Below are 14,653 nucleotides of genomic sequence, written 5' to 3'. Positions count from 1 at the left end.
AATGAGAGTACTGGGGGTCCCTAGTTTCAACTTTCCTTTGTCTCTAGATGTTTCTTTTCCTTCCTTGTTCCATACCCTTGAAGTAGGAGCCTGGATCAGGTACAAGTGAGGGGGTAAGAAAGGAAATGAGAGGAAAAAGAAAAACAAAAACAAGAAAATGATCAATCTCATCCAATCCTTGCCGAGGCATCTAGGTTGTCATAGTGGAGAAAGCGCTTGTCTTGGAGTGGCAAAGATCCGAGTTCAAATCTCTAGATGTTTGTAATGTAAAAACAAAATACAACAATAAAACTTTTTTTTTTAAGTTTTCTAAAATAAACCTTGATTCAGGCACTTACTATCTGTAGGACCCTGGGCAAGGCACTTAACCTTTCTCAGTCTCAATTTCCTCCTCTGCAAAATGGGATAATACTAGCATCTACTCCCCAGGGTTGCTGTCAAATGAGATAAAATGTGTAAAGCACTTTGCTAATTTTAAAGCACTATATATGCTGGCTATCACTGTCATCATCAATAATTTAAATATGAGTGTTGGGTGAAAAGAGATAGCCCAGAACTGGGCAAATGATCCCTGCAATGAATGTCTTCTCTCACTGCTTGTCCTTTCTCCTGGAGTTTTTTTCTAGAGTTCATCAGTGACCCTGAAGCTCCAGCCTGGAAGGGCTATTTCTATGCAGTGCTCCTTTTTCTTTCTGCCTGCCTGCAAACTCTGTTTGAACAACACCACATGTATGTGTGCATGGTCCTGCAGCTAAGATTGAAGACAGCTGTCATGGGCTTGGTGTACAGGAAGGTGAGTCCACCCCCTCCAGTCAAATCAGTAACCACAGGATGTCAAAAACTTCAAGGTACTGAGAATGTTTCTGGTGAGCCAGTCTTCTTAAATCTCTTCTAATATATAGGGATGGAAAAACAAGGAGAGAAACCTCAACAGCCTCCTATGATATGAGCCTCAGGAAACTGAAGAAATTTTGTATGCTATAAATTTCTGTGCTCCTTTCCTTTTAGCATCTTTTCTATCTCCCCAAAGACACTCAGCCATTCGGTACTCTCTACAAAAGGAACAAAGATCTGATAACTTATTGTTAGTGTGAATTAGTTTAGTATTTCTATAACTAGTCTCAGGGGTAGCCAGGTAGTATTTCTATAATGAATCTCATGGGTAGCAATTACATGGAGCAGTGGATAGAAAGCTCTGGGCCTGGAGTCAGGAAGGCTCATCTTCCTGAGTCCAAATCTGGCCTCACATACTTACCAGCTACATGACCCTGGGCAAGTCTTTTAACTCTATTGGCCTCAGTTCCTTACCTGTAAAATGAGCTGGTGATGGAAATGGCAAACCATTCTGGTATCTTTGCCAAGAAAACCCCAAATGGTGTCATGAAGAGTTGGGCACTATTGAAATAACTAAACAATAGTAACAACTGGAGATACGAGGAGATGAGGCACATTCTAACCCTTTAATTTAAAAAATATTTTTATTCTGAACTTAAACACCTCAAAACAATCATTTTCACATATATAGCAGAATACAAAGAGGGGAGTCTCTGTGTAACTGTGACTCTCCAATTCATACTGCTACTTTAAAAAAAATTCTATATATTACTTTCAAAACTATCCTACTTGTCCGTGCTTCCTTCTGAACTTCTTTCTATTCTCTTCTGTTCATTTAAAAAAAAAGTTCCACTAGCTCTGTTGTTGTTGGCATCACTATTGGTGTTGCTAACTTTCCTCTTCCCTTAACCCTCCATTGAAAAGTGAGAAAAAGAAAGTAGAGGGGAAAGCTTTGTGACAGAGAAGCAAAATGATGGCCATGTCCAAAATGCCTTGAGTCTGTCCCTTCTCTGTTAGGAGATCAACCCTTCATTTTACAGGTGAAAAAACTGAGTCTTACAGAGGTTAAGAGATACCAGGTAAGAAGTGGCAGGTTCACTTAAGTCAACTCAAGTCCTGTGATTCCAAGTTTATGATTATCTGTTGTGCCAACTGGCCACTCCCAGCATTTACTTTTCTTTAAAAGATTACGCTTCTCTCCCAGGCTGGAAGTATAGTGGTTACTGATGGGTTTCCTGCAACTCTGACTGGCACGAGAGCTTTGGCCTGCTCCATTTCCAATCTCGGCTAGCTCTCCCCTCCTTAAGCAAATTGGTGCACCCCACCCCCACCCCCACCCTTCCTTCCTAGGGCTGATGATATCGATGCTGTACCTTAGTGTGGACATCCAGTCAGCCTTGCCCGGTCAACTCAGAACTTTTAAGCTCAAGAGATCTTCATGCTACCAATGGCAGGATAGATTACAGGCCTATGCCACTGTGCTCTGAATCAGCATTTAAATTTTAAAAGAGGGCTGGATGGGTAAAAAAAAAAAAAAAAAAGGAATGGTGGAATTTCAGGTACCATAGTACTTGGATGGAGCTGTTTTGTTTTCTTTTGCTTTGTTTTAATAGAGGCCTTCTTGGGCACCCTTCATGTTGCTTCAACATGCACAAGACCAGATTGTACTTTTCTTTCAGAAGGAAGAAGACTCTTTCCCTGTCCATATCCTGAAGATATGTTCTCATCTTGTGTGGGCCTCAGATTATGTACCACTGGGGAAGCCAGATAGGAAGGGATGCTGGTGCACTAAGTTTGGTTTGAAACAAAGAGGTGATCTGTTCAGCAGATAGATTGGATATATAGGAAGAAATGACCTGAAGCAAGGGCTATAATCAGAAATGTGCTGGTAAATGTTTAACAACCAATGGGAGGGGGGCAGGAAGGGTGAAGGAAGGGGGAGATGCCTTGGAGAATATATATATGACACACTTCTAAGTTTAATTCAATTTATTAACATTTTCTCCATTATTTTCTTGAATCTAAACCAGATATAGATAAACTATAGCCCACTAGCAGTCTATTTTTGAATGGCCCAGGAGCTAAGAATGGTTTTTACATTTAAAAATAAACTTTATAAATTATATTTTATACTATATATTTTATGTATGTATTTATATTTTAAAATAAAATCATTTTTATACATCTAAATTTAAGTTAAAATGTAATAAATCATTCTTAGCTCCTGGGTCATACAAAAAATAGGCCCCTGTGGTTTGTCAATCCCTGGTTTAGACAATCAAACAAATAATAAGAAATCAAGCCCTGATTTGTAGTCTTTTCTGATTTCCAAGGTAAAAATACTCATACTGAAAATTTAACAATGGGCACAGCCAATATGTGTTGGCTCCAATACACCCTTGACTGTAATATACTGGATAGTAAGGAGCTAAATGAATGAAATCGTTAGTATCTATGTAAGGAAAACAAAAAAAGGCTCTGTCTTTGCTCCCTCTGAGTGTGATAGCTAAGCCCTCTCTCATTCCGGCTACCTGAGACTTACTACTCTAAGTCCTTAGGGCTCTTTCCTCTTGCAGCCCTCCTTCCTGTCTTACCTAAGACACCTTTGTTCTTTTCCTAACCCAGGTTTTAGTTCTCTCAAGTGCTATGCGGAAAAGTGCTGCAGTGGGAGAGATCATCAACCTGGTGTCTGTGGATATCCAGCGGTTGATGGATGCTGTTTTGTATCTGAATGGTCTATGGCTTCCTTTGGTCTGGATGACTATCTGCTTCACACTCCTTTGTCAGGTAGGAGCTATTCGGAACCCAGGTTTTCTACTAAGGAACTGGGAAGCAAGGGGTAACCTACAACCTGATTGAAAACTCCATGACTGAGTAATCAACAACAATTTAAACTAATGCTCATCATTCTGTTCACTTAATTGTGTTATGCTGGTTGATCCACCTTATAAACAGGGACAGTATAATGCCTGCTGTTCCTTCCCCACAAGGTTATTTTGTGGTAATAGATGTCATAAGGTCATAGATTTGGAGCTTGAAAGGAATTTAGAGGTCACATAGTCCAAACCTTTCATTTTACAGATGGGGAAATTAAGGCTCATAGAGCTTAAGTGATCCAAGGTCAGTAAGTGGGTGAGTTAAGCTTTGAACACAGGTTCTCTGAATTCAAATACAGTCCAGAACTCTTTCCATTAAACCATGCTGCTTGAAAGTATTTGTTTATGAGTATTTCCATGCCCTAGCCCACAGTCGATTTTCATAAAGGTGCCATAGATAGATTAGAATATGTATGTTCCTTTCTATTTCCACCCATTAATCATCATAGATCATACTCAACTTTTCTAAAACTCTGTTCAGGGTATTAATTTCATTCTTATGTATCTTTTTATATTTATTTAGGTCCAAAATAGACCCATGAAAATTCCCCAACTATTACAGTTTTGCTAAATAGTTTCTCCTTCTCCCTATACCATGATTAATTTTTCCTTCTAGTATTTAAATATGTCATTGGGTGCATGCATGTGTATTAAGTAGTGATATTATTTCATGGTCTGTGGTACCTTTAGAAATAATGTGATTTTTTTACTTAATTTTTAAGCCATGCTATTAACTGCTGCTGCTTCTCCTCCTCCTCTTCCTCATCTTCCTCTCCTCTTCCTCTTCCTCTTTTTCTTTCTCCTTAATCTTCATTTTTTTTTCAAAAAACTGGGACAATTTATTTTTCACCCTGTGTAGTTTTTCATTTTTGATTTCTTGAAATATAGCTCTGTAAAAACAGACTTTTAAAAAGCCCATTGTGGAGCTACTTGACTATACTTTTAAACCTAAATCACTCTGGCTTTCCTTGAATAGCCCCAACCCAGGCCTCTGTGGCTCACTGTTTAGATTTTGATGGCTTAGAAAGAGAGTAAATAGTGATTGTTTTCTGTTCTGTCCAGAAACTTTGAGGGCTTTCCCCTACCAGACTGATATCTTTGTGAAGGTAAATTAAGCCATCTTTTATCTCAACTCTTAGCTAGTCCTTAATCATTGAATGGGCATTGCCTCAGACAAACTGAGACCTGGGAAAAACCTTAATTTAAAGAGGCTGAGGTTACCCACTGTATCCTGGGCCAGTCATCTTGACCTTTCTCTCACTACTGGACTTTGATGAGGGGCAGCTAGGTGATGCAGTGGATAGAGCACCAGTGCATGAGTCAGGAGGGCCTGAGTTCAAATCTCACCGCAGACACTTGACACTCACTAGCTGTGTGACCTTGGGCAAGTCACTTAACCCCAATTGCCTCATCCTGGGTCATCTCCAGTCATCCTGATGAATATCTGGTCACTGGATTCTGGTCACTGGAGAAGTGAGGCTGGTGACAAAGTCAAGTGCAAGTCATGTCACTATTTCTTTGATGGCATGGTCTTCTTCTGCAACAAAGGACAAACACACACACACTTTGATGACTCTGTAGGACAGAGTGATCCAATTCATGTACAAGTTAAGACTTCACCCTCATGGTGTCACCGTTCCTCTTCAAGAATGAAGGATGAATAACCCCCACTGCAAGAATCTGAGATCATGATTAGTGTCCTCCTTGGTAAATTCTTCTCCCACTTTTTATTTAACTCAGGCATCTCTTTACTCACAGTTTTAGTTTTGAGTGGATTTCTTATAAGCAACGTGTTGATACATTCTACTTTCTAACATCTTACACTACCCTCCTTCATTTTGTGGGTGCATTAATCACATTCACTATTGTGTGTTTCTCTTTATCATAAACTCAACCCTTTCCTCTTTTCCTCCATTCTCTACAGAAGGAATGTGATAAATACTAGTACTTGCCAATCAAAGTGATCTGTCCTTACCCTCTGCTTCTCCTCTGTTCATCAAGGCCAGACTCGAACCTCTAGTTCTTAGATTTTCTTTCTCCCCTTTATAATTAATCCTTTAATGTTATATTTTGCTTTGCTCATGGCTATTCCCTTCCCTACTTTATTCTTCCTCTCCTTTACTGTCACTATACCCCGGTGTTTCTCCATTGAGGTTAATATATTTGTTTTTCTGTGTGTGAGCATGTGTTCATCTGTCTGTTATCTGATTAATATTGAGAGACTTCATGATTTCCTCTTTTTTGACTCCATCTTTGTATCTTCTTCTTACACAGTTCTTTTTTTATGTAAAATAGTAAGTTCCTCTCCCTGTTCCTTAATATGTTTCCTACTACATTCCTTTTCCTCACCTTTTTCTTTCTTTTCTTAAAATCAACAAAACAGCAAAACCATACCCAGGTACTGTGTTATTTTACTTAATACCTTCTGTAACCCTTTAGGGAAGTCAGATTCTCAAGGGACATTTGTCTCTTTACCCCTAGAATGTAAGCATTTAGCCTCTTCTAGTTACTAAATTATGTTTACCTTTCTCCGTTTCTCCTGTTGTCTGTATTTACATTTCAAAGTTTCTATTCCGTGCTTGTCTTTTCATCACAAATGCTTTCAAGTCCTTTAATATTTTAAAAGTCAGTTTTCCCCTGTAGTATTATGTTGTTTTACAGGTAAATTGTTCTCATGTGTAAGCTTTTATCTCTTGACTTTTTTTGAACTTTTCATGTTTCAAAATTTCCTTTTTTATTTTTCTCTTCTACTTTACTGTGTGAGCCTGATTATGAGGTTGTTTTTTTTTTGTTTGTTTCTTTTAACCCATTCTTTCTGGTTCCTTGCAGTAATTTTTTTTCTTTAACTTGGAACCGCTAGCTTTAGCTATGAAATTTCTGGGTGTTTTCACGTTTTTGGTTTTTTTTGTTTTTTCAGAAGGTGATTGGTAGATTCTTTCTGTTTTCATCTTGCTTTCTGTTTCCCAAACATCTGAGCCGTTTTCTTTCTTGAAATGCAGCGTGCAGGGTTTTTTGTTTGGTGATAGTTGTTAGGAAGTCCTATGATTCTTAAAATCTTTCTTTAGCCTGTGTTCCTGGTGAGTTGTTTTCAATAGTAGTTATCTGATGTTTTCTTCTATTTTTTTCAATCTTAATACTTCTTGTTGTCTAACAGAGTCATTATTTTATTTTGCTGTTCAAAGGGCATCATACTTAGGTAAGGATTTCTAGGGCAACTAGGTGGTACCTGGAACAGTGGATTGAGTTCTAGGCCTGGAGTCAGGAAGACCTGAGTTCAAATCCAGCCTTAGATACTTATTAACTATGTGACCTTGCGCAAGTTACTTAACCCTGTTTGCCTTAGTTTTCTTATCTATAAAATAAGCTGAAGAAGGAAATGGCAAACCACTCCAATATTTTTTTCCAAGAAAACCCCAAAATAGGGTCAGGAAGAGTCAGAAACAACCAACGTTTTCTACTTTCAATTCTCAATTATTTATTCTCCTTTCCATTTATCCCTCCCCTCATTTTTTCATTTCATTTTTTTTTAATCTCTTGCTTGAATTCTTCCCAGAAACTTTTGTAGTCCCTGTGACTGAATCATTTTCCCCATGAATCTCTGTTAATAATTGATATGGTATTTTTTTTCTTGACTTCCCTCTCAGGCATCTCTTAACCCATAGTATTTCTTTATTTGGTTCTGGTTTTTTTTTTATAAAGTGCTTAGCACAGAGTAAGTGTGGCATATAAAAAACACTATATAAATGTTAGCTATTATTATTAGCTTTATTAATTCCTCCATATCAGGCACTGTGCTAAGATTTGGTGATACAAATACAAAAAAACAATCAATCTTTGCTTCAAGAAGCTTTCATTCTTTTTATTGTTATTGTAACGTTTTGAGTTCTGAGCTACCTCCCTCCATCCGTCCCAGCCCCCCACTGTAGATGACCTGCATTTGACACTTACATATATGAAACCATACAATACCTATTTCCTTCTATTAGTTCTTTCTCTGGAAGTGGATAACGTCTTCCTTCATAGGTCCTTTTGTAGTTGGTTTGAACATTCATAATCCCCAGAGTAACTTGGTCATTCACAATTACTCGTTGAACACTATTGCTGCTAGACTATATATATATGATGTTTTCTTGGTTCGGCTCTTTATTATTTCATGCAAGTCTTTCTATGTTTTTCTAATTCAACCTGCCTGTCATTTCTTAAAGCCTAGTAGCGTTCCATCACAATTATATACCACAACTTGTTTAACCATTCCCCAATTTATGGGCATCTCCTCAGTTTCCAGTTCTTTGCCACCACAAAGAGAGCTGCTATAAATATTTTAGAATATATAGATTCTTTTCCTTTTTCCGTGATTATCTTGGAAAACGGACCTAATAGTGGTATTGCTGAGTCAAAGGGTATATACAGTTTGATAGCTTTTGGCACATAATCCAGAATGCTCTCCAAAATGGTTGAATCAGATCACAGTTCCACCAACAGGGTATTAATATACCAATTTTTTCACATCCCTTCCAATATTTGTCATTTTCCCATTCTATCATTTTAGCCAGTCTGATAAGTATGAGATGGTATCTTAAAGCTTCTTTATTTCTTCAATCAACAATAATTTAGAGCATTTTTACATGTGACTATACATAGTTCTCAGGTCCTCCTGACTCCTACACTGGTGCTCTATCCACTGCACCAAGACACTTGACACTTACTAACTGTGTGACCTTGGGCAAGTCACTTAACTCCAATTGCCTCATCCTGGGTAATCTCCAGTCATCCTGATGAATATCTGGTCACTGGATTCAGATGGCTCTGGAGGAGAAGTGAGGCTGGTGACCTGCACAGCCCTCCTTCACTCAAAACAAAGTCAAGTGCAAGTCATGTCATTATTTCTCTGATGCCATGGTCTTCTTCAGCAATGAAGGATGAACACACACATAGCTCTGAATTCTTCTTCCAGAAACTGCTTATTCATATCCTCCAATCGTTTATCATTTGGGGCATGACTCACATTATTATCAAATTGACAAAGTATACTATCATATCCTCTTCAAAAAGAGACAGTTTTATTACCTCGTTGCCGATTCTGATTCCTTCAATTTCTTTTTCCCTCTCATTGCTATTGCTAGCATTTCTAGAACAATATTGAATAATATTGCTAATAAATAACAGGCATCCTTGTTTTACTCCTGATCTTCTTGGGGAGGCTTTTATCTTACCATCATTACAAATAATGTTTGCTGATGGTTTTAACTAGATACCTCTTTTCATTTTAGGGAAAAATCCACTTATACCTATGCTTTCAAGTGTTATTAATAGAAATGAGTGTTGTATTTTACTGAGAAGATTTCATTCTCATGGGAGAAGACGATACATCTAGGGGATAGTGGCCAAAAAGAGGAGTTTTAGTTTGAAAAATTACCAAACTAAAAGGTGACAGTGAGCAGAGTCGTTAGCAGAGTAGAGTCTCCTTTGACACTGATGATAGTAGTATTCATTTGTTGGGGGAGGGTTTTCAAAAATTATAATTTTTTTCTACTAAATTTATTAAAAACACCAAATGAAATGAGAATGTAGCAGAATAGAAAAAGAGGATTGTACATGAAACCATGACTCTCTATTCTGTATAGTTTGGTTTTCTTTTAAAAAATATATAGTAAATTCAACATGCAACTTTCAAAACTGCCCTGCTGGTCTCTGGTAGCTTTTTTCTGGCCTCCCTTCTGTTCTCTAATGTGAGTTTAAAAAAAAATGCTTCAGTCACCCACTTTTTTGTTTCTTTAGGTGGGAAAGGGACTACCTTATCCCTACCTCTAATGCCTCCCCTAATTTGAGAAAAAGAAAATCCTTGTAACAAATATGGCAGTGTTTATTTCATCATAGTTCTAGAGCTGGAAAGGAGGGAACAAAGAGGACAAGTGAATGGTGACAAGGCAGCTGTCAAGAAGACAGCCAGGGAACAAAGTGAGGAATGACCAAAGTCAGCTGGGTGTGGGGCCCTGGGAGATGTGCACCAGTCAGCCCAACAGGGTCCTCAGGTCAGGGGTTCCAAGATGAAAAAGTTACATCCACAGAGCATGGTTTCTGATTCAAGAGGCAAGAGAGCTGGAGTAAACTGAGGTGTGGGGCTGAATCTGAGGTGAGAGGACCTCCTTTCAACTCTTGATCCTGCTTCTTATTACCTGGGTGACCTTGAGGAAATAACTTCCCTTCCCTGGCCTCAGTCTTCTCATCTGTAAAATGAGAAAGTTGGGCTAAATACTCTCTAAAGCCATTTCCAGGTGTAATTCCTTATGACCTAAAAACTGATTTTCTTCTACTTTTATTAGATAGAGAATTAAGATGATACATCTTGATTTAAATGGGTCTTATTACCAGGAACCAAGCACCTTTTTCCAGACTTTGCCAGAACCCCAGTAGATTCAATTAGTTGTGGCTCACATAGTTTCCTCTTCTCGGGTTTGAGCCAAACTGCCATTAACTAAAGTAATTTCCAAGTATAGATCCCATGAAATTATAAAGACCAAGACAAGAAGACAGGCCCCCATTCTCCCATCAGGGATCGCTAGCCTTTTTTTAACTCAACTGCCCAGTGCTTTGTCATCCAAGGTCAGATAAGGCCTCCAACCACAAGATTTAAACCTCACTCTCTGGCAATCTCTTTTATACCTCTCCTCCAACCGCAAAATTTAAACCTCACTCTCTGGCAGTCTCTTCTAACCATTTCCCTGCCTTGCTATTCATTTACCAAGGACCAGCCCGCCTGTTTGTGATCCGGCCTACTCAAGAAATGAATGTGGCCAACAGATGGCACCACTGCATCAAACAAACTGAAGTTCATCCTTCCATTTCCAACCAATGAAGTGTTTGAAATATTTCTAGATCTTTAAAGGTTTGGGTCAGAGAAAGAGATAGCCATTAGCCAAAGGGAAAAGAACTATAGGAATATGAGGAATCTTCTTGAGAGATATTTGTGAATAGAATTTCAGGATCCTATCTGCCAGAGATGATTTGCCCAGAGAAAAAGAGGATGGATATTTCACACCTGAATACCATTTGATCAAACACTTCTTTATACATGAGAATAATGAAGTCTATAGAGGTTGTGTGACTTGCCTGATGTCACAAGGCTAGTGAATAGTAAGAGGCAGAGCTAGAACCCAGATCTTCAGTCAGTCTAGTACATATTGATCTGTAACATTCAAAGAGGTGGCTACATGGCACAGTGGATAGAGTGCCAGGCTTGGAGTCAGGAAGACTGATTTTCCTGTGTTCAAATCATGCCTCAGACATTTACTAGCTGCGTGACCCTGGGCAAATCACTTAACCCTGTTTGCCTCAGTTTCCTCATCTGGAGAAGGAAATGGCAAAGTACTTCAGTATCTTTTGCTAAGAAAACTATAAACAGTCATAAAGAACTGGACACAACTGAAGAACAACAACACTTTAAAAACTTTTATTGGGTGAATAGCAGCTCCCTGAGGACACATCTGGACTTCAGTTGTTATTTGATGAACTGGGAATTTTTCAGTGACTTGGGCTTGGCTTCTCACTGCCTCATTTCTGAGCTACTGAGCCTTATTTTTTTTTTTTTTACTATAAATTGCAAATTATGAGCAAAATGAATAATCCTGAAATTTACAGTTTTTAGGAGCCTCTAGCAGATCCGATATCTTTCTGTTTTTCAGCTCTTAGGTATGTCTGCTTTGACAGCCATTGCTGTCTTCCTCATCCTTCTCCCTTTGAATTTTATCATCACCAAGAAGAGGAGCCATTTTCAGGTTTGTGGGGAGTTTCTCCAGAGCTGGTGGTGGCCCTGTTTCCCTGGGGAGGTTTCCTGGGGCGCTGAGAAGTTCAGCGATTTGCTCACGGTCACACAGTTAGTATTTGACCGAGGTAAGGACTTGAATCTGGGTCTTGCTGGTTCCAAGACTGACCCATGATCCATTCTGTGCCGCATTGCTCTTAGAACAGCAGAAGCTGAACCTACTGTTTCAATGGTGTAGGGAACTCTTGGGTGAGGAGTCTCCACCTGGTATATGTCAACATCCTCTCTGCAACGCGTAGTCTTCAAGAAGTGACTAGAGTGTGAAGAGGTTAAGTGATTTATCCAGAATCACACAGTCAGTATGTGAGAGAGGCAGGGCTTGAACCCAGGCCTTCCTGGCCCCAAGACAGCTCTCTGTCCACTCTGCCAGAAACATATTTAGAAATGCCAAGCATTATTAAGACTCCTTCTAATGCTTTATAACTTTGAAAACACATTTAACCACTCATACTTTTGTTGTTCAGCCATGTCCAATTCTTCATGACCCATGGACCCTATTGTCCATGGGGTTTTCTTGGCAGATGTTGGAGTGGTTTGCCATTTCCCTCTCAAGGGGATAAAGGCAAACAGAGCTTAAGTGACTTGCCCAGAGTCACACAGCTAGTAAGAGTCTGAGGTCAAATTGAAACTCAGGTCTTCCTGACTCTAGGCCCAGCAATTTATCCACTGAGCCATCTAGCTGCCTCATTACCCTTTCCCAGTGCAATTTTTGCTCCTTCAGGTAAAAGATGTCCTAAACTGCATGCAGAACCACCCTTCTCACTCAGAGGCCCCTAAGAAAACTAGATTTGTCCAGATTAACAGTCATTATTTCCATGATCTTGCCTTACATTTCCTCATGTGTTCCTTATATTTAATTCAGGAGAAGCAGATGCTGCACAAAGATCATCGGGCCCGGCTGACAGATTCCATGCTCAGAAACATGAAAATCATTAAGTTATGTGGCTGGGAAGAAGCTTTTATGGGGAAGATCCTAAGTATACGAAGAGAAGAACTTCAGGCCTTGAAGAGCTCTGGATACCTCTTCACAGGGTCTTTGGTGTCCTTCTACTTTTCCACATTTCTGGTAACTTAGTTACCTTCTGGGTCAGCTGTGGTGGCACAGTGGATAGAGGGTCAGGTCTAGAGTCAAGAAGACTCTTCTTCCTGAGTTCAAATCCAGCCTCAAACACTTACTAGCTGGGTGACTGAGCAAATCGCTTAACCCTGTTTGCCTCAGTTGCCTCAATCTGTAAAATGAGCTGGAGAAGGAAATGTTAAAACCACTCCAGTATCTAGAAAACCCAAAATGAATTCACAGAGAGTCAGACATGACTGAAGACACCTAACCCCCAACTGATGGTCACTGAGGAAAATCGTAAGGCAAAAAGAATGTAGGCACTGAGGACACTCCCCAGCTTGTAGGATGTGTTCTCCAGAGATATTCAATGTACTCTGTGAGTCAGCATCCATTAAAACCACTCATGAACCTTTGCTGATGTGTTTACCTTTAGCTAGTGCCTCCAGAAACAATCTGTGCTTTCTTTAGACTAAATTACCTTGTCCAGGGGCTTGGCTTTCTCTGCTAGAGACCTCACTTTAGCTCATGGAGAGTACTTTATTTACCTCTTAGTTTATAAGCTCTGAAAGTCCTACTGTCCTGGTGAGTATTCACATAGCAGCCATTTGCATATTAACTGCTAAATGGTTCTGGGGCTTTGGATTACCCAGTTGCTGTTATAATTCAACTCAGCCTTTTCTGCTCTTCCATAGAGAAAAGTGGCAAGAATATGTAAACAATCTCAGCCCAAGAACTAGGTCATCATTTCTCCCACCTTTCTAGCCATATTCCTGGCCTTTCATAATATAGATTAAAATACTGAGTCCACCCTAATGCAAGCAAACTTTGTCTTTGCTCATCTCTATCCCCCAGATGCCCTGAGTCCTCATGATTGCCTCTGACTGCCATTCTGCCAGCGTATGCCCTCCCTAAGGAACATTCTATGTTTCCGATCTTTCCTAATTTCTTTTCCTCTCCCTTCTCTTTTTCCCTTTCCTGACTTTACAGGATATTTACTACAAGCCTATTACATGCGAGGCCCTGAGTGGTAGCACCTGAATCCAGCACCTGACTCATATTCATCATACAAAAATGATTCAACATAGTCCTTCATAACATGGTACTTAATGTGTTCAGTTGTGTCCAGCTCTTTGTGACCCCATTTGGGGTTTTCTCTGCAAATATTCTGGAGTGGTTTGCCATTTCCTTCCCTAACTCATTTTACAGATGAGAAAACTGAGGCAAACTGGGTTAAGTGACTTGCCCAGAGTCACACGGCTAGGAAGTGTCTGAGGTCAGATTTGAACTCAGATATTCCTGACTCCGGGCCTATCACCTAGCTGCCCATGGCACTTAATAGATACTAGATAGTTTATAGGTACTTCATAATTTTTAAACCTGTTTTTATTCTGAAGTTAGCGAACATCAGATAAAATGGGTATTCGCATACACGTAGCAAGACAGAAGGAGAGATTGTACATGAAACAGCAAATCTCTGTTATGTACTTTAATTTTTAATTATAATATAATATGCTTATAGTTTTCAAGATCATCCTGTTTGTGCTTCTTTCTGACCTCCCTTCTGTTCTCTCCTGTGCATAAATGTTAATTTAATTAATGACCTAGTCTCTGCCCTCTTGACATTGCCAGTGAGGACCTGGTTATCAGCTAGGGTTAATGTATAATGGGAAAATCGTTGGCCTGGAAATCAAGAAAACCAAGTTCTGGTCTTAGTTCATCACTAACTAGAAGTGTGACATATAACCAATCAATTCCCTTCACTGGGGCTCAGTTTCTTCATCTGTACAATAACAGGATTAGATTATATGATTTCTTAAATCCCATTCCTTCCTTAGCATTTTGTGAAAAAAAATTTAGTTCTGTGAAAGATGTTAATGAGTAATACCAGTTCAGTTTTTCACTTTTCCAAGTTAACATTTGTATTCTAAAATAATTCTTCATCCTTTGCATTCCATTTACTTTCACCAACCTCTAACTGAAATTTGGAATTCTCTTCAATTATAAATTATTCTTAAAAACATTAATCTGAGAAAGTAGTCCTCAGATTGCTGAAGGGGTCTA

The 14,653-nt window shown here is 39.2% G+C and overlaps 1 protein-coding gene across 7 annotated transcripts in view; it reads left to right on the top strand.

The window, feature by feature from the left end:
* ABCC6 (ATP binding cassette subfamily C member 6) overlaps nucleotides 1-14,653 on the top strand; it is a 77,947-nt gene that overhangs the window by 21,575 nt on the left and 41,719 nt on the right. For all 7 annotated transcript variants that reach the window (XM_072598078.1, XM_072598077.1, XM_072598076.1 and 4 more), the window contains 4 exons: nucleotides 616-793; nucleotides 3,460-3,621; nucleotides 11,393-11,485; nucleotides 12,395-12,598. In XM_072598078.1, the coding sequence (XP_072454179.1) occupies nucleotides 616-793; nucleotides 3,460-3,621; nucleotides 11,393-11,485; nucleotides 12,395-12,598 (637 nt within the window). The remainder of the gene's footprint in view (nucleotides 1-615; nucleotides 794-3,459; nucleotides 3,622-11,392; nucleotides 11,486-12,394; nucleotides 12,599-14,653) is intronic.

Source organism: Notamacropus eugenii, chromosome 3 (assembly GCF_028372415.1).
Source record: "Notamacropus eugenii isolate mMacEug1 chromosome 3, mMacEug1.pri_v2, whole genome shotgun sequence".
In the NCBI taxonomy this organism is placed as follows: Eukaryota; Metazoa; Chordata; class Mammalia; order Diprotodontia; family Macropodidae; genus Notamacropus; species Notamacropus eugenii.
Note: the sequence above shows the minus strand (reverse complement) of the source record. Positions and strands in the feature narration are given on the sequence as shown.